Below are 22,282 nucleotides of genomic sequence, written 5' to 3' on the forward strand. Positions count from 1 at the left end.
GGAATTGTCCGAGGGTTCCCTATTGATATTCTGCAATGGAAAAAATGAGGGCAAACATCAGTTGCGGCTAACATTCCTTTCTGTAAGATCACCTGCATATTAATTTCTTTTATCTGTGAACCCACCCTATTGTTTTATATACTTTTTGGGACTAAATTATATAGCTGAAAAAAAAGAACAACAAAGGACCACACTCTTCCAAAATTGATGGACGCTTAAAACAATTATTTAAGAACATCTACACATTTAGGTCAGCTGTAAAAGTTTCAGCGAAATTCTTCAAAAATTGAACAGTTGTGGACCCGCACTTTTTAAAGTTACACGCACTTTTTAAAACTATATAATATAAAGTAGAAGAACAGACACGTATGGTCGTTATTCTTCCAAAACTTGTCGCAGCCTTAATTCATTACTTAACGATCACCTACACGATCATTACTTATTATTATTATTATTATTATTATTATTATTATTCATTACTTAACGATCACATAACGATCACCAACTCATTCAGCTGTGAAAACTTTGGGCGAAATTCACATTCAGCCTTTCAAGAGGATTTAATCAAAGCGCTGTTGTAAAATGTCGTCCTTGATTAGCTTGTGCGCATTGCACAGGCTAATCAGTATGCACAGGCTAATCTTTTTTGACATACATTAAGCCCCGTTTTCCCTGAAAGCAGCCAATATGTACAGATATCAATGATAAACACCAGACTGGCCAATCTCGTCTTTACAAGCTGTTTAACACTATTAGTCATATAAACCCTCTGCAGTGTGCCAGTGGTGAACTAAAAAGGTAAATACACTGCGGTTCATCACATTATCATGTATGTTGAGGCACGAACGACAACTCTGCTAGGAGAATGGCATTTGTCGTCTGCTGCAACAGGCAGTGGTTGTCTTTCCATACCGTAGTTAAGGCTTCTAAGCACATATCGATATGGTCTGTAACATTAGCGTGAGCTAACGCTCACACTAAAAACACAAGCGTCGGGACATACATAAAGGTGGTTAATTGGAATGCTTAACCCATTTATGCCTATTAGACTCTCCCATTCTTCTAAATTGGATCAATTTATTTCCAAAATTAGGGATGTCTAGTATAATTACTTCTATATTGAGAATATTTCTTACAGAAATTCCTTTAAGCAAACAGCGCAGACCCTGATGAGACGCCGCATCATTTGGCACATAAAACGGTGATAAGGACACTGCTGAATGTGTTCTAAACGGCGAAACACTTTCAGCAGATGAAGCAGACAGCAAAATATGGAACATCGTTTTTCATTCCTGATCAGAAATTACAAGCGGGAATCTTGAGGAATGTAAGGTGTATGACAACCTGGCCATGCCTGGCTAAAATACTACATGAAATTTGTGAATTTGAAAAAGAAGTACGTCAGAGACAATTGAACAAACTTTCAAGAATAGTCACAGGTCTCACTAAATCTGTTTCTTTGTCTAACTTGTATTCAGAAATCAACTGGCATAGTTTAGCCGAGCGCAGGAAGTATCTGAAACTTATACATATGTACACAATTCACAATGGCTTATGTCCAGACTACTTACAAAATTTACTACCAGCAACTGTCTATCAACAATCTGCTAGGAACCTGAGGAACGCAAATGATTATGTAATCGTTACTAGAAGGACGGAACTTTACTCACGCTCATTTATCCCGTCGGCTATAGATCTATGGAACAACTTACCTCGCGACATAAGACTGTTAGATTCTCTATCAAGATTCAAAATAAAATTGAAACAATTATTTCTCCCAAATGTCGAAACTCCTTTATATTTTAACGTTGGTGATAGAAAATCGTCCATTTTACATGCTCGACTAAGGAATAACTGTAGCGATTTGAAATTGCACTTGTTCATCAATCACTTAGAACCTTCACCTTTATGCGTATGTGGAGAAGTTGAATCAGTGTATCATTTCTTTTTTATTTGTCCACGCTTTTCTGAACAACGTACTACTCTTTTTGAAACCCTACACGCAATTGATCAAATAAATTGCAATACAATGCTTTTTGGTAATGACATGTTAGATAATGACACCAATTGCTTCATTTTTAAAAATGTGCAGATATTTATTAAGACGACAAAGCGTTTTTCATAATGTTGTTGTAGCGCATAGTTATGTATATTCTCCTGGACAGGACTTCACTATCTCAAGGTTGTACTGTATGTTTTATTTCCAATGCTTTACAAACCATGATTTTCTTTTGTATTTTACTTGCGCACTTGTATATTGCTTTCTTAATACAAATTTAATCTTGACCATGTAACTTACAGCTTTACAAAATCACGCTATCGTCACGAATATATGCAATGCAAATAACAGATCAGGGAAAGACCACCAATAATGTTGTTAGAACTTTAGGTCCTACCCTTTTTTCAAAACAGTTGTATTTCTATATATGTTCTGTAGTTGTGTAACTATTTTGGAAATAAAATATGTTTAAACCAACAAACTTTCACGAAGTGGAACTATTAAACATAGGATGCTACGCTCTTCAGAGAAAGTCTGCACGCAGACTTGAAATCATGAGCTGTGACTTTTGAACATGAAATCCTCGTCGGTGTTTATCACTTGATTGTTAACATAGCGTCTTTCGACTTGATATAAGAGGCGCAGATGGGTAAATATGTGTGAATGAGAAAGTTACGCATACACGCAAGTCAGTAGTACACTATGTAACAAGAGACACACCAGGCCGTAAGCAAAACCCAGCTGATAGACCCAAACATAAATTGTTCAAACGTTCATGATTTAGAACTCTACAGTGTTGTTTTCAACTTTCGTGATTTTTTCGCATAAATATTTTTCTTCTGATTGACAACATACATGGTATTCGGAACTAAGACACATTTTACATTAACAGTTCATGTATAAGTGTTGACAGCGAATATAAAAGCCCGCAAGCAACGGCAGAACGCTTATAGTTTCGCCACTGACCGTAACAGAACATCAGATCTTTGTATGCCTGCTGCGCGTTTCATTTCCGTTCTCATCAATCTGCATCCTCGCCTGCAATTAACTGTGAACGCCACTCATACATTTATGTCCCAAATCAGTTGAGACGTATTTTCTGCATAGCATTGCACAGCATGTGAACGAAACGTGATAATCAATGAATAATTAGAATGAAAAATAAAAAATCACCTTGTGACGAGGTCGAACATACATTTAGTTAAACATTTCCAGTAATTAAAAGCGCTGGACATTCGTGTATTTAACAAGTATACGTGTAAAAATTATCCAAGTAAATACATTGCCAATCGGTGTACTATGGGTCTCCATTATTTTGAAAAATCTCATATGATCTGTGCTTTTGGAAATTCTATAATATCTATGTTTGCAAACAAAGCTAAGCCTCGGTGCCTCACAAGATAAAAGTGCTCTATCACGACCGACGCAAACCAAGTTTGCTCTATCATATGTTTCAAGTCTAAATACCAATACCATTAAAATAAAAACTGTTTCCGTTTGTAACGGACTTGTTGAGGATAAGGAAAAAATACTGGACTTTTTCTTGCGCAAACCAAAAAAGTTCAAAATGGAAAACAAGAGAAAGGTCCACAAACTAATTATACTCATTATCATTATAATCGAATTATTATTAATATCAGTGATGAATGCATGCCTCGAAGCACTCTGCTATTACACAATATCGCAATTAGCTCACATTTGTAAAAATCATCAAACACATTCAAAAACTAGTATTGGATTTTCTTTTTGCATTGAACATTTGTTTACGATTGTGGTGGAACATCGCTGTGGAATTTTATGAATATGTTCTTGCGAGGAAGTTACGTTTATAAAATCACGTATAAAAATGACGTTGTCGTTGTAAAGCGCCAGAATAGGCCACATCGCGTATTGTAAGTTCCGTCCATGACAATTAAGAATGTCATCCTATTATTTCGAATTTACTTTACATCAATTGTTCAGAGATAAAACTTACGAGACGTTTAGCTCAATTGCAAAATGCGCGTATATTGTTTAAAATGGTTAAAACATTAGGTTGGAATGCAACATACTTTATTTGGAAGTCAACTAACTACATTAACTTGTTTTACGATATTGAGCTACATGAATATTCGCATATTTACAAAATTATTGAGGTCACCCTAATTTGAATAACAATACATGAATGTCATCAGAACAAACACGGCTATTGTCAGTTACATACATTAGTGACTGGTAAGCGAGGTTACGATGGAAAAGCGTCCAGAAGGTTAACAAATCGCCGTGATATGACCGAAATACTGTTGACAACGGTGGAAAATTCAAACTAACACTTCAGACAACACTGGTATAGTGGGTTAGATTTAAGCATCATTTATTCTCCGAAAGAACGGAACTTCCCATCCGTAAACATCCTCACACACCCAGTGTACGTTTAAAGGTTTTACTGACTCTTACAGTGACACTGTCCTTATTAACAGTTGCACAACACTTTGCTGTTGCACTCGTCTGAACTTTAACATGAAGTGAGATTTGGAAGTCAGCTTACAATATAATTTCTTTGTCGACAAAAAGAGTCCTTCTTACGCGGACAATTGTACTGGTGGAAAGCACCAACGCTCTACTCTTGCACTGTGTAGTGCGTTTCTATTTAGGATTTGCCAATAGTCGATAGAGATATCATTTAATGTCAGACACAGGCAGCGACTAGCCATCTTCTTTCCAATGTGAAATCGCAACATAACGCCAATTTGTGTTGGCAAATTGTGTGTTTTTTTAAATAGTGAAAGTGAGTTATATATGTTAAGTGTGAAAAGTATATGACGTACACTAGTGTTTTGTTAGACATTTATATTTAACATAACATGTACTTGTATATGCAAATGGATTTAATGAAAATGCACATTTTCTGTCGTGTTGAAATATATTTTACGATGTGCATGCAGTATATTGAGTATAGTGTATAATAATTGTTTAAATTTTAGTCGATAATTTCAAATATGCTCATTGAACTTCAGAGAAACATATGGGGTAAGATTTAACTTATTGCACAAGTTCGAATGTAAACAAAATGTAGAGTTGGAAACTACGAAAGTTGTACATGCAGATGAACGTAACTGCGATTTGAAAAGTGTTAACGATACAACGGAAATTTTTGATAACGTTTGAACTGAATGGAAAAAATCAATTAATATTGTATGATATTAAATTAAAAATCGAAAACAATGGTTATAACTGAAAACAACAAATATAACGGGTGGCTAATGTGAGGTATGTATTTGAACCATTATGGTTTGTGAGAGTGTTGTGTGTAAATTTACTAAAGAAACTTAGAAGCAAATGCCCTAATATGAAGTCTGCTTTAAGCACTGTGCATTGTTGATAACGGATTTACTAGCACCCTGATTACGGAGGAAACATGAATGCCAAACACAGATATTCGTCATCATGGTAAGTCAGTATGAATAGGTAATAAGTTACATTTTTGTAAACACTTTTTCAAACAATTAAAAGATAAAAACGCATGTACTAGTATATTACCAGAGAAATATCATATCTGATCCAAATCTCCATTAACAAAAATACCAGTTTATAAATAAGCTTTGATAAACTTAAATATGCAAGTATTGCACCGTTTTAAATAGCCAAAATGGATGTCAACAGCATAATTGAAACATGCTAAAATAAACAAATATCGGATGTTATGTAGAATGATCAAGAGTTCTCGCACTGATGTTATCAAACGTCGTTATGTTAGTTTTTTTTATTCGTTGTAGCTTTGCTTTTAGCTTGTTAAGATGCTTCTGTGCTTTCAGTTAAATAGATTGATTCCATGTTTAAGTAGAAAATCATTCAAATTCTTTCACTCCACAAGTAACGGGTTTCTAATTAAAAAATAAGATTAAATTTTAAAAGTATATTGTGTAGTATCATTCTAAAGTTCGCCATTTTATGATGCTCAAAAACTCGAGTATCAATGTTCTATCAAGCTGTTATTTAGTATACACACGAGGAATGAACACATGGCAACAATCATACGAGCGGGGATCTTATAAATATTGTTCATAAATATAGTTTGTTCTCGGGCATTGCTTACAAAGCATATCTTCGAAATATTCATTTGTAAACTATTCGGGATACCCGTTTAGACTACATGCATGACACTACAATATGGAGCGATTGATTATAAGCTTTTACTTTATACAAAGTAAATTTCTTTGGTTATAATAATTATGATTATTAAATAAGATAAAAGTATATTAAACTAGGAATATTTCGAAGCAAAGCCGAAAGTCAAGGAAGTGGCAACTTACTAATGAAATAAGCTGGCGATAAAAGAGTTCCTATATTTTTATCAGTATTCTGAACCATGCACATCATCAAGGATGTGTGCATCATTTCCGTTGTATTTAATGGTTGCAATGAAACGTAACATTTGTTGTTAACACTAAAGACCTGTATTATAATCGAATACTTATACAATCGCAGTGACCGGGTAATTAAGTTTAATCTAGCATACACGCTGAAAAGAGTTGATGAAAAATCAAACTAACCAGACGCATTGGAAATGATCAAGTAACTATCAATCACAAACAGATGGCTTTTATAGTTGCAAAATGGAACAATCAAAGAGTTTCTGTTGAAGACAAAAATGTACGAGTGTGTTAAAAGTACAGGTGATTTTTAAATTAACGTATTTTAGGGAGAAAACGTTTAACTTGTAAAACAGTTAATAATGTAAAGAAACTATAACGTAAGGAACTAACATATACGTTAGTCCAACCCATGTAAATGCATTAAGAGCTTTATCCAATCATACTTGTATTCATTTTAAACAAAAGAACGTGCGGATGTTAAGTCGAATGTAATGCGAATGATAGTGGCACCACATCTGCCGAAAAGGTTAACCATGGGTTACTTTTACATTGAGCTCGAACCATAAGACTTTGCAAGACTAATCCATTCATTAGACAACTTGTTAATATTGTGCCAAGAAATAAAACAAAATGTCAGCCAATTTTTTGGGATGTGAGTGAAACATTCGGTCAACCCAAAATAATAATTTAAAAACGATTCTTCATTATTAGAAGTTGTCAAAAGGTGTCTAAAGTCAATGATCAATCGCACCCTTACAGTCAGAACCGTAATATGTCGAAGATTCTTCTAGCATTCACGATAAGTAAAGAACTGGAAGTTGAAGGAACGTTTCGACAAATGCTTGTGAAGGTTAACTAGAATTTCTCCAAAGTTTAAATGTCTTTGTCCTTTTCTGTCTCTGTGATTGATAAATTAATTATGCAATAGCCAGAGAAGACGACGTTACGGCGAATAAATCTTTGACAATGATTCGTTGAAGACAAGCGGCTATCAGATTACAATTACTATTGATTATTAATGATTTCAAATACACAAAAGAATGAAAAGACGTTGCCTTTTAAGCTACCGAGTGTCAAGGGAACATGTCTTTTATTTTGAGTATGTGACCTCAAAACCACAAAAGAACATCGTGAACAATATTTTGTTTTTTGTTACAACTAGTAATTTCAGAAATGATGTGGAATTGAAATGGCTTGTTTTTTTGTGTGTACATTATATTAGGACTACAAAGAATTAATAGATAGCAATAAGTATAGTTAACAAACCCTTTGAATATCACAGAATGTTTTGCGATATTGTAAAAGTCATTTTATCATTTGATCAGCCTCAAACGCTTGCTTACACATAATCTATATAATAGATATCCTAAACAGCGAACGATGTTTTTCTTTTTTACCAAGCCCTTTTACTGTCGACGACATCACCGGTAGCTTGTGGAAAACAACAACTTCACTCGAAACCAATATATGCTATTCCAATTTCGGATTTGCAAATAGTCGATAAGGAAACATACAATCAAGCATAGACGACGGCATGAAAGTTCTGCTTCTTTTAAAGTAAGCTTGCCATTTAGCGCTTAGAGTGTTGGGAAATCTACGAACATCAGTATTTGAATTGTGATTTAAATTCGACATGTTTCAAGTGCAGTGTGAACTATGTGGTGATTTGGTATTTTGTTTCATACGTGTGTCGTTGAATGACAATTCAATGGAACTGGTGAAATAAACAGTTTAAATAAAGCATGATATCTAAGCAGTTTTACCCTAATAATAAAATGCAAATATTAACATGGAATATTGTTGCCTTAGGTTATTTGAACATGTAAAATACTATTAGAAATTTTAATTAATTAGTGTGATAATGTGTTAATTTAGAATGAGCATATTTAGGGGTTTGAAATACATGTTGACATTGTGGAATTTGTGTGGATGATTCGATTTGAAATAACAACAAGTACATGCTATATTATGGAAATATTCTCGTATGCCAACACAGCTATGATTACATATAGAAGAGAGTTGTGCTCGCATACGCACGTGTTTATCAAGTTACAAAATCATTACCATTTAATGCGCTTACATTACGCGTGTCACTAAAACACATTTACCTGCAGAACACTCATGCGCGTATCGTATAAAATCTATCAAATGACATAAAATGACTACTAAGAATATCACGTATAAATTTGTATTAATTTAAACCATAATGTAATTAGCAAGATTTCTCAGTGAAAGCTAACATATCAAGTAAACAACCAACTGAGTGTGTATGAGTCTTAGTGGGCTTATTGTGCAATTCTATAACGGATAACGTTGCGCTCTACTTGAAGAAGAACCATGCATGCTAACCATAGATATTCGTCTTCTTGGTAAGTGAGTATTGTTTGGGAGACCTTGACAAGCTAAGAATTATTGTATTGAACATATTGTTACCGATTTGTAAAGAAGACGCAAATTGTATATTACCCGTAAAAAATATTCTCTTGTACAAACCTTTATGAGAAATATATCATGTGTCGATGTGACCAACAGCTTAATTTAATTGTTGAATATTTACTTTTTAAACTTAAAATATGTATTGATTATTCCAAATACGGAAATTATGGACATCAGTGATTAAGGACATTTTATTAAATGTACAAACCAACAACCTTATAAACACGGGTTTTTGTGGCATTCACTTGGAACAAAGTACAGCTAGTATAGCAAACATATATAGTTTGCACATATCATGTATCTTTATTGAACATTTGAGCGAAGATAGTGATTAATTATAGGTCATTTTATGATATTAAGATATAATAAATTCATAGTTTATCGTTTGCAAGTCTAAATTTGGTAAAATGTTCTTATTGTAAATTGTTTTCATTATGTAATGTACTTGTTTAACGGCAAATTTCTATAGTTTTGATAACACGTATGGCAGTTTTCAGTTACTGTCACATTAATTAAGCATACATGTGAACTATGTGATTCGGCTAAGCTTGCAAAGTGTTAACCTCGTTTACTTACAAGTTAAAGCCATAATGGTACTGAAAAATCGACCAAAACGTTGAAATATTACATGAGAAAACGATGAAGTATTCAATGAGACGACCTATCTGGTACTCGAACACGGAACGACTCGTTATCAAGCTGAGAACTCTGCCGTCTGAGTTTACCGGGCAGTCTCACAATCTCTGAGCTTTAGTTTATAAGTTCATAAATGTCATACACCCCTCTAGAATCTGCATCCGTCAACACATACAGATAATAAAGGGGCCTTTTCACCGATTTTGGTATGTATTGAAGTTTGTCATCAAATACTTTATATTGATAAATGTAAATATTGGATCTAAAAAGCAGAATAACAAGAATACAATTAAAGAAAGAAAAAAAGTAACCCTCGAACCACTGACCCCTGGAGTAACAGTCTTACGCTTAGTCCACTCGGCCTTCCGTGCTTATACAATAAGTGATGACTTTTATACTATATATTACTATATATACTATATATTAGTAATCCTCGTAGTATCACAAAATATATCAACAATAACAGAACTCTCAAAATTATTCAATCGTTGCAAAGATTTATATTTTTTAGGTTTTACAATCGTCAAAAGATGCATATAAAAAGATATTTTAGAGTATGGTAAATGTTCAGTATAACTGTTTCCTCACAAATATCATAACTACAACGAACATTTGCGAATCTGAAACTTTTTTTTTTTAATTTTGTCATTTTACTAAAACGTGAAAAGGCCCCTTTAAGGACTTGACCATGGGCCTCGTTAAGTATATCCATGCGTTACGGCTGAACGCCAATCGTCAGAGGGCGAGAAATCTATGCGGATAGTCAGATAATTCGAGCTCGTGACCCATGCATACCAGAACAGAACAGAACAGAACATAATTTTATTACACATAAACTTTACTACAGTTTCTAGTGTTCTTCAAATTGTAATTTGAAGGAGCATAGAATATAACAGTGCGCATCCAAACCACATACAATTTTTAAGTAGCAACGGCACAATTATAGTTGAACTTGTATCATAACACATCGGCATAGTCTATAATCAGTAAAATATAAAAATAATTTTAATTTCGAAATATAACAATAATTATACTTTCGAAGGAGCACACATTATACATTCGAATCACACTCACAAGATCAGGTATCGAAACAGTACCGGATAATACATATAATTATTATGAATGCAACATCTACCTGTATTACTGTTTAATTTCAGTTGCAATGCTATGAGGTTAAATTTAATTTTATTTACACTTATATGTATAATGAATATTGTTGGGCCAAGTGTGAGGTTGAGCGCCCTAAAACCGGTTAAAAACCCCAGTGCTATTCAATGACCCTTCCAATGTAGTGACCCCAGCTTTATACTACTATGTGTGTATGTTGTTTCGTATTGTGTCGTACTGTTATGGAAATTGGTCACTTGCCATAAATAAAGGTCCACGAACATTTGTATAATAAGAATGCAATACTGTTGGAGCAACTAGAGTTTCACCTATTTATATCTGATTTTGAGACCACGTTCATAAATATATAGTTGAACGTCAATGGACATTTGTTTTTAACATGTCTTTATCCATTTATTGATTTGTAGTAACAGCGGCTGTAAACAAACACGGATTAAAGATATGCCGGTATTCTTCGAAATATATTTTACATATGTTGAGTAATATAACGTATAGGAATATGGTGTTTACATTACTATTCTTCATTCTTAACAAATACTATTACACTTATAATATATTCTGAAAACATAACACAATATACATAATAAGCTCAAACATAACCGTATTCATCTATTCCTGGCCCATACATTATTGACATAATATAAAAGCATGATAGTTGGTCTTCATTCCCTTTTCCGTCCCTTTTAATATCACCTCCGAATAAAAAATGCGTGCACTTCGATAGTGTGATGCGATGAACTAAGTCGACCACTATTTAATGTTTATGAAACGGGAAAAACATGTGTATAAAATATTGTCAGCCTGCATTATCCGCCTATTTTGCAACATCATCTTGGCAAAACGTTTATATTGTACTAAGACCAAGATATAAATTAGTCAAGACCTGATGAAGGCAAACGGAGCATGCCTCTTGTCGAATTGTGAATATCAGTTCGAAAAGGAATACCTAAATTATGTAGGTTCACGTGGCGGTGATTTGCGAAGCTTTAGATTAAGTTGTTGGTATGTCAATAAATTACATGGTAGATCTAAATAAAACACCTCGCCTAATTATTTAATGATAACACGTGTAAGGTTATTTTAAATGGACTGAATCAACGTGTACAACATTAATAGGTTATTTTAATAAATAAAATTTGCTACCACTATAATCGTTCACTTAAAAATAGCTCAGTTACCATTATGTTTTTATATCTTTCGCAGATGAATCTATAATTTCTTATTCAGATCTTGAAATTATATAATTTATTTAATTTAAAAAAGTACATTGCGTAATAAAAACGCAGAAATGTTTCCATTAATATGATATACATGAACAATCTGCACGATGACGATATTTACCATTTAACTATAAATAGCTACTCATCGCAGAAACATATGTGGCATTTAATCGTCTAATATAATAAAAATAAAACTACACTAACATCATTTTGAGAGAACTGCTTGTCATTATCTTTTATTTCATTTAAGATATTATAACGCGACAGAGGAAATAACACGATTAAAAGTGTCAATAATCGGGATATTAAACTAGTTTACGCCATGTCTTATTCACTTCGGCATGACAGTGATGCCACCAGCGAAGTGCTGCATTGTTAAAGGGGCCTTTTTACGTTGGGTAAATTGACAAAATTGAAAAAAGTTGTTTCAGTTTCGCAAATTTTCGTTGTAGTTATGATATTTGTGAGGAAACAGCAATACTGAACATTTACCATGCTCTAAAATAGCCATTATATGCATCTTTTGACGATTTAAAAACCCAAAAATTATAAAGCGTTGCAACGCGAAACGAATTAATAATTATAAGAGTTCTGTTGTTGTCGTTATATTTTGCGAAACTACGAGGATTGCTTATATAAAGTATGAAATACCTCTGGCATTGCATACGGAAAGATGGCCTAGTGGTCTAAGTCGTAAAACGTTGATCACAAAACCTACCTATCTAATGCTATCGCTACGAATATTAAAATACGATTGTATAAAAACACGTTCGCATGCTTATATTTCATTTTTAAATATTGATATGAGCTACACATAAGAAATACTACCAAAATTTAAATATGGTGGACGATTTAAATGCAAGTTACACAATTTACCATACTTAAATAAGAATTAATTAATGATAAAGTAGAACAGTGGGTGCACCAACAACAATTTACGAAATGTCTTCCGTGCATCTAAACACAAGTGCATGCTGTAATTCTCTCGTGTTTCGAGCAAATAAATCAAACGCTGGAGCCACAGAGAGTTTCAATCAATAAAACACATCGTGTATTATGGGCACACGGCTCAATGATTTTGCTACTGAATCAATTTTGAATTATCAATCGCCTTGCAAAGCAAGTCATCAACATACAAAGGTATCACTTGAGGTGTCACAGCTATAGGTCATCAATAATTTAAGATTAATAAAGGTAGGCTCCACTGGGGCTCAACCCAGCCTATTTGTCGTATTTGACAAGATGGTTTGTCCTTAACCATACAGCCATGAAAGGACTCTGTCGAATTAAAGAACAGTGATCCGCGAATTGCCACAAATAACATTATAAATGAAAACTGTGTAAATGCTCTTTAATCTTGCAATCGGAAATAAAACAATCAATAAATAAAAAACACACACACCCAAACCATTATTAATAGTGTTACGTTTTGTTTAAAGCTTTTATCGACGACATGAATGATGTTTGCAAGATATTTCATGTATCGAGTTTTATTTCATGTACCAATGCTTTTACCGTAGGTGTACACGATGTTGTTGTTTTTTGCAACATTCATTTTGAAATAATAATCTCGTGCAGGATGAAGTTGAAATGCGAACATGTTACAATGTTGTCAGTAGCAAATCACTCCCGCAAGAGACCCATTTGAGTTTGTAAGAATCGCGTCTTGTGAATATCAGCTAACATTCCTTGATCGCATTGATATTTGCGACCTACATGCTTTTGACAAATTTACAATTTCTTTCTCGTAGACGGAAGCCCCACTGACTGCGACGTATTCGAGTTCTTTTTGTTGCCAGCCAACGAACCGTAAGTGATGCGTTAAAGGGTAAAGATAAAACGGTTTTGTTTGAAGGTTGGTAGTTAAATTTGGCAGATTTTAACAATATAACTAGCTTTTAATTTGGTTTTATTAATTGGATTCATGATTTCGCACTCATTATCGTCAAAGTATTCTGTTTTTGTCTCAATATTTTACGGATGTTTTTTCTTGCCGGTGCGTGTAAATGCACAATGTAACGTTATTCAAAAACTATAAAAAAAATAACAGTGCGCAAAATTATTGTTAACACAGAGAATAAAACAATATTTATAATTATCAAACTCGATTGCAAAGTTCTTACACCCTTGATGTCTCATCTAAATATTGTATACGTTTTTGAAAAAGCAAACATCATATGAATGTTAACGAGCGAATATAAAAATGTGTTGTTTTTTGTTTTAAATTATTTACATTTTAATATCTATGAAACATAAAAACACACCTATCATGTTAGTTTAAACCTATTTATTTTAACTCGATTGCATCGAAAGCCTGTACTAGAGCCAGTACTTGGTGTCTGTGGGGGAGATCTTAAGAACGCTCCCACGGAGGAGATCGCACCCGTGACCTCCCGGTCGCCAGGCGGACACCATATCCATTACACCACGGCGACCTAAGCAGGCGACCTGTAATGTTCACTATCATATATATTGCAATAAGATGAACATAAGTGTGTGCTCTTGTTGATTATTAATCAAACACAATTAAGTAAAAACACATACGATTATGTTATTATGAATTCATGAAAGTAATTAAATGTTGCATTCTTGCAAAACAGTACTACAATACATGAATAATAGTAACAAAATCAAATCACATGTATCGTTAATTCAGTCTTTATTTGCGTAAGCTACTTTACAGCTGCGACCTACTTTCAGTTGAATTCATCAGAGGTATAAAACATGTTTTATCATAAAGCAATTGATTATGACTCCCGTTTGTAGAATCTGTTGTGTAAATTAATAGCTTTCTAAAAGTATGGCTTTCCCAATCGAGTTTTGTTTTCAAACTTTGTTTAAGAAATGCGCATTGGTTCAAAACTGGACACGCCTACAGGATCTATTTTTTATTTTTTAACAACTTGCTTTGTATTACTGAATGCCGCGTCTAGTAGAAATAAACATTAAAAGATACACAAATAAAACGTTAGTAAACACAACATTGTCTATTGTGAGGACTACTCATGAATAGCGCAATCACTTTCAGCTTTTTTTTATAGAATACATAATATAGGTTGTTTTGTTATGCATACCGTTTACAAGCACGTGAAAGAAAGATAAAGATCCCTTACTAAGAGTTTCAATCGCGTTTATTCCGGTGGTTAATGCAACGCGCGTCGACTTAATTGCTTCTTATTGATGTACTCAATTATTGACAACTGCACACCCACTTGAAAGGCTCAATCATTAATTGCGTCATCGAGGGCAAAATGTGTCCCCAAACGGTTTAAATCAAGGTTTTCGAAATATGTCCTGTACAATCTTCATAAAAAGTTTCATTGGTCAGTATCAGTCTGCTTTGACTTGTATGATTAGAAGAGCACTGTTAATAAGATAGTTGTTGTTGATTTATATGTTCGTGCTTTTGAATTTCCATAAATTTACGCGAAATCAGATTTTACTTACTGGCATCTTATGGTATAAACTTGTAAGCACTCTTTTTCCATTTCAATGACAAATGAGTTTAATAATGGTGTATACTATGAAATGGAAACATGTATTGAAAGTATGGACAGTTTGGAAACAACGTCTATTGCTCAGTTGTTGTTCAGCTTTGCAAAAATATTGAAACATCCGGCATAGGTTATAATAGCTTACATACAAACATATCTATGAACATTAAATGGCTCTATTAATAAGAGTTTGCTGTTACAAAATGTTAATATCAATATTAACAACGAATATATACATTCTATGTTTTCAAATATGTACATAAATTAGGTCTATTAACCCATTAGGAACGTTTAACACGAAAACAAACCTGTTAACTTGATGGGACCTCTCGTTGATGCTGTCCGTAAATTTTAAAGATACTTAGTGTCCGTGTGTGCTAAACAAGTTCTGGACAGATATCTAATATAGTCAAGTAAATGCGATGTGTCTGGATTTACCTCTTGCAATGTCTATCACGAAGTGCACTTTCGAATATGCGATATTTTTTACTGTAATCAATTAAATGTTACAATTACTTTTCAATATTTACGTTAATTGCATGTACCATGTGGGCTTTAATAATGAATTTTAAAAACGTCTTTCCTTACTTGGGTAATTCGTAGTCGATAATAATTACGATAAATAAACATACATATTCAAATATTACGGCTTTGAACTTTAAGAAAATGAGCTAACGTTTCGACTGAAATTCGACGTGTCGAAACTGCTATATAGTGTGTTAGAAACTGCTGTCTAGATTCTTCAGTTTGTTTGATACTGATTTCATACAACACTGATTGGTAGTCGTTGTGTAACGGTTTCAGATGTAAGACTAAGGCTTTTAAATGACTGTCCGGTTTGAGATATGATCAAAGGGTGTTGAAATGATAACGTATTAAATCAGTTTCTGCTTCTGCCTAAAAACACAATGTCTCGTTTGTTTAAACATCAGTGATTATACCGTAGACAAGATACATTACATGCTTACCAGTAATACAGCGCCAACATGACTTCGTGTGAATTTGCGGTATAAGTAGATTATATGGCATTAAAAAGGATCTAAAAGTGTTAGATCGATATTTAATACTAAAGGCAAATAAAAATAGTCCAAATCAATAACTTTGAGTCTATTAAGTTGGAAAGCTGCAATGCAGAGCGGCTGCATCTCGCAGTTAAATTGGCAGCGTTGTTTAAGACTTTCTACTTTTCCGCTTCTTTGATCAAAGTCTTTTTTATTAGTATGTTTTAGGACTTAACGAACTGTATATGATGTAAGAGTAATATAACAAAAAAGAACATTTTGATAATATCATGTCTCGTATTTGGAAATATGTTATGTTGCATGTGGGTCAACAGTTATATATTTATTTCTTGCCAAACATAAATAAAATAACAATCGCACTTAACAACACTAACATAACAGGACCTTGTATAAAACGATAAATGAATGTTACATTATGCGCTAAATGATAGTGTCAGACAGAAAATGAAATACCGATGTGTTTTTAAACGGCAGAGCAATGCGTTTCTTCAGGTAGAACACCATTAACATTTAATGCAATATCAGGTAAAGTTCAATAAAATACCGCTTTGGATAACTAAGTGATAGCACATGGGAATTGATTACATATTGCTCCCTTGCCAATATATGTTACTTTTCTTGCGCTCCCGTCAATATTAAAAAAATCTTTCCATGCATAGTTAGCCGTTTTGTAATACAAACGCAGAATTTTTTGCATTAATATGATGTACATGAACAAGCTGCACGCTGACGAGATTTACCATTTTACTATAATTAGCTACTCATCGCAGAAACACAACTGGCATATAATCGTCCAATATAATAAAAATATAACTACACTAACATCATTTTAAGAGAACTGCTTGTCATTTTCTTTTATTTCATTTAAGACATTATAAACGCGACAATGGACATAACATGATTAAAAGTGTCAATCATCGAGGTATTAAACTAGTTTACGCCATGTCTTATTCACTTCGGCATGACAATGATGCCACCAGTGAAGTGCCTCATTGTTAAAAGGTGAGCACAAAACCTACCGATCTAAGGCTATCGCTACGAATATTAAAATACGATTGTATACAAATACTTTAAAAGTTCGCAAGCTTATATTTCATTTTTAAATATTGATAAGAGCTACACATAAGAAATACTACCGAAATTTAGATATGGTGGAGGATTTGAAAGCAAGTTACACAATTTGCCATACTTAAATAAGAATTCATTAATGATAAAGTAGAACAGTGCGTGCACAAGCAACAATTTACGAAATGGTTTTCGTGCATCTAAACACCAGTGCATGCTGTCATTCTCTCGTGTTTCGAGCAAATAAATCAAACGCTTGAGCCACAGAGAGTTTCAATCAATAAAACAAATCGTGTATTATGGGCACACGGCTCAATGATTTTGCTACTAGATCAATTTTGAATTATCAATCGCCTTTCAAAGCAAGTCATGTACCTACAAAGGTACCACTTGAGGTGTCACAACTATAGGGCATCAATAATTTAAGATTAATAAAGGTAGGCTCCACTGGGGCTCAACCCAGAGTATTTGTCGTCTTTTATAAGATGGCTTTGTCCTTTACCATTCAGCCATGAAACGACTCTGTCGTATTTAACTTTATAAAAGTTATCCACAAATTGCCACAAATAACGAAATAAATGAAAACTGGTATAAATGCTCTTAAAACTTGCAATTGGAAACAAAACGATCAACAAATCTAAAAAACACCCAAACCATTATTAATAGTGTTACGTTTTGTTTAAAGCTTTTATCGACGACATGAATGATATTTGCAAGATATTTAATATATCGAGTTTTATTTCATTTACAAATGCTTTTACCGTAGGTGTACCAGATGTTGTTGTTTTTTGCAACATTCATTTTGAAATAATAATCTCGTGCAGAATGGAGTTGAAATGCGAACATGTTACAATGTTGTCAGTAGCAAATCGCTCCCGCAAGAGAGCCATTTGAGTTTGTAAGAATCGCGTCTTGTGAATATCAGCTAACATTCCTTGATCATATTGATTTTTGCGACCTAAATCCTTTTGACAAATTTACAATTTCTTTGTCATAGACGGAAGCCCCACTGCCACTGACTGAGTCGTTTTCGAGTTCTTTTCGTTGCCAGCCAACGACCCGTAAGTGATGCGTGGGTTGAATTCGGCAGATTTTAAACAATACAACTAGCTTTTTATTTGGTTATATATATTGGATTCATGGTACCGCACTCGTTATCGTCAAGTATACTGTTATTGTCATAATATTTTACGGATTTTGTTATCGTGCCAGTGCGTGAAAATGCACAATTTAACATTTTTCCAAAAATATAATAAAGAACAGTGCGCAAAATTCTTCATAAATAGAGAATAAAACAATATTTTTAATTATCAAACTCGATTGCAAAGTACTTAGACCCTTGATGTTGCATCTAAATATTGTAAAAATGTAAATAAAAAAACACAAATTTTTACGATCGAATATTAATTATGTTGCTTTTTGTTTTAAATAATATACATTTTTTATCCATAAAACATGAAAAACACATCAATCATGTTCACTGTCATATTTATTGCAATAAGATGAACATAAGTTTGTTCTCTTGTTAATTATTCATCAAATACAATTAAGTAAAAGCTCAAACGATTATGTTATTATGAATTCATGAAAATAATTTAATGTCACATTCTTGCAAAACAGTACAATAATATATGGACAATTGTAACAAAATAAAATCACATGTATCGTTAATTCAGTCTTTATTTGCGCAAGCTACTTTACAGCTGCGACCTACTTTCAATTGAGTTCATCAGACGTATAACAGAATTTGTATTGTTACATCAGTCATAAAAACAGGCTTTATCATAAAGCGATTGATAATGATTCCCATTTGTAGAATCTGTTGTGCAGATAAATAGTTTTATAAAAATGTGGCTTTTTCCTATCGAGTTTTGTTTTCGTACTTTGTTTAAGAAATGCGCATTGGTTTAAAACTGGACACGCCTACAGAATCTATTTTTTTATTCTTAATAACTTGCTTTGTATTACTAAATGCCGCGTCTAGTAGAAATAAACATTAAAAGATACACAAATAAAACGTTAGTAAACACAACATTGTCTATTGTGAGGACTACTCATGAATAGCGCAATCACTTTCATATTTTTTATAGAATACATAATATAGGTTGTTTTGTTATGCATACCGTTTACAAGCACGTGAACGAAAGCTTTAGATCCTTTTAATACTATGAGTTTCAATCGCGTTTATTCCGGTGGTAATGCCACACGCGTCGCCTTAATTGCTTCTCGTTGATGTACTTTATTATTGACAACTTGAAAGTCTCAATCATTAATTGCGTCAGCGAAGGCAAAATGTGTCCCTCAACGGTTTAAATAAAGGTTTTCGAAATATGCCATGTTTGATCTTCATTAAACATTTCATTGTTCAGTATCACTATGATTAGACTTTTATGATTTTAAGAGCACTGTAAATAAGATAGTTTTCGTTTATTTATATGTTCGTGCGTTTGAATTTCCATAAATTTACGCGAAATCAGATTTTACTTACTGGCACCTTATGGTATAAACTTGTAAGCACTCATTTTCCATTTAAATGATAAATGAGCCGAATAAAAGTGTATACTATAAAATGGAAACATGTATAGAACGTATAAACAGTTAGCAAACAACGTTCATCGCTCAGTTGTTGTTCCGGCTTGCCAAAATATTAAACATACGGCATAGATTCGAATAGATTACATACAAACATATGTATGAACATTAACTGGCCCTATTCATAAGATAAGCTGTCACAAACTGTTAATATTAATACCAATAACGAATATATACATTCTTTGCTTTTCAAATATGTAAACAAATTAGGTCCATTAACACGTCCAGAGCGTTTAAAACGAACACTAACGTGTTAACTTGATGGAAGCTCTTGTTGATGCTGTCCGTAAATTCAAAAAATACTTTACGTTTGTGTGGGCTAAACAAGTACTCGACAGATACCTTAAATAGTCAAATAGATGCGATGTGTCTGGATTTTCATTTTGCAATGTCTGTCACGAAGTGCACTCTCGTAGGTTCGAAGGTTTTATTACTGTAATCAGTTTTAATTGTACAATTATATTTTTTACATTTGCGTTAATTGCATGTACCACGTGTGCTTCAATAATGAAAGTTAAAAACGTCGTCCTCTACTCGGGATATTCGAAGTCGATAATAATTATGATATATAAACATGAATATTCGCATATAACAGCTTTAAACTTTAAAAAAAGAGCTTACGTTTCGACTGAAATTCGACGTGTCAGTCTAAGACTTAACACGTGTATCAACGATTCGCTTTGATACTTCTGGCTAGATTTTTCAGTTTGGTTGATATGGATTTCAGACAACACTGTTTGGTCGTCGCTTTGTAACGGTTTCTGATGTAAAACTAAGACTTTTCAATGACTGTCCGGCATGAGATATGTTCTAAAGATGCTGAAATGATAACGTATGAGAGCAGTTTCATGCTTCTTCCTAAAAACATTTTATATAACACAGTACCTCGCCTGTTAAAAAATCAATAAAAATAAACACTATTAGTATTGATTCCAAAGGATTATACGCAGACAAGATAAATAACGTGCTAACTAGTAATACAGCGCAAATATGACTTCATGTGAATTGGCGGCATTAGTAGATTATATGGCATTTAAAAGGATCGACAATTGTTAGATCGATATGTTATACTAATGATAAATAATAAAGTCCGAATCAATAACTTTCAATATATTAAATAGGAAAGCAAAACATAGCTGCAATTGGAGTGTGGCTGAATATCGCAGTTTAATTGGCAGCGTTTTTCAAGACTAGCTACCTTTTCGCTCCTTCGATCAATGTCTGTTTTATAAGTATATTTTTGGACTTAACAAACTGTATAATTATGATGTAAGAGTTATACATAAAAAATTCTTTTTTTATTATATCATGTCTCGTACTTGGAAATATGTTATGTTGCATGTTGCACAACAGTTTAACTATTTATAAAACATAAATACATAAACATAAATAAAATAGCAATCGCGCCAAACATCAATACAATGCCAGGACCTTGCATAAATCAATAAATGAATGTTACATTATGCTCCGAATGCCTGTGTCAGACGGAACATTTAATACCAATACCTTTTTAACGGCAGAGCAATGTGTTTCTCAAGGTAGAACAGCATTAAAAGTTCGTACATTATCAGGTAAAGTTCAATAAAATACCGCTTTGGACAAATAACTGATAGCACATGGGAAATTACCATCGATGTATTGATAACATATTGATCCGCTGTTAATATATCTTAGTTTTCTTGCGCTACCGCCAATACTAAAATATCTTACTTTGCATAATTAGCTGTGGTATATATAAAGAATAGCTCTTTTATTCACGCAATGAGGAGACTTGAGGGCGTTTACCAATATAGTCATGTATAAAAATAGCTTTGGCAGTGATAATGTTCGAATTTCTATAGCTGTAGTGAGGTAGAACAGATAACATGCTACATTTTAAAGTTGGTGTCAAAAACACACATAGTTTGATGATTTTTTTTCTTCTTAATTTGTATTCAACACATTACAATGATGACTTTAATGCCAAACTTTTTAACCAAATCCAGAGTGATAGCTTTAGTACTTTTTAAATTCAATAATGAAACTTGCTCGTTTATGATTGACTTTCAACAATAGAAACGTGCTTATGTGTGAACTTTGGATTGTACTTAATACATTCTGGACTCCACTGATTCAGAAGAGCAAACAATTTCACCATAGCTGCTTTCCTAAAACTAGCAACGCCCTCTAACAAAATGGTGCGTTCACTTCATTTTGAAAACACTTTTTATTGTTTACTTTATATTGAGTTTTCTGTCATATATATATCATATTTAACATGAATGATAGTTGCAAAATATATATCGTCGACTCACCTTAAATCGCGACTATCCAAGAATCGCGGATTTTGTATTCG

At 33.2% G+C, this 22,282-nt stretch overlaps 1 protein-coding gene across 7 annotated transcripts in view; it reads left to right on the plus strand.

Moving 5' to 3' along the window:
• The first annotated feature begins 5,381 nt into the window (after nucleotides 1-5,381).
• LOC127874128 (protein 4.1-like) overlaps nucleotides 5,382-22,282 on the plus strand; it is a 180,930-nt gene continuing 164,029 nt past the window's right edge. For 6 of the 7 annotated variants that reach the window (XM_052418277.1, XM_052418276.1, XM_052418280.1 and 3 more), the window contains exon 1: nucleotides 8,677-8,723. In XM_052418277.1, coding sequence (XP_052274237.1) covers nucleotides 8,692-8,723 — 32 coding nt within the window. In that variant the 5' untranslated portion in view covers nucleotides 8,677-8,691. Of the gene's footprint in view, nucleotides 5,429-8,676; nucleotides 8,724-22,282 lie in introns of those variants that run through there. The other variant, XM_052418278.1, reaches the window with a different exon arrangement.

This window comes from Dreissena polymorpha, chromosome 3 (genome assembly GCF_020536995.1).
Source record: "Dreissena polymorpha isolate Duluth1 chromosome 3, UMN_Dpol_1.0, whole genome shotgun sequence".
Taxonomy (NCBI): domain Eukaryota; kingdom Metazoa; phylum Mollusca; class Bivalvia; order Myida; family Dreissenidae; genus Dreissena; species Dreissena polymorpha.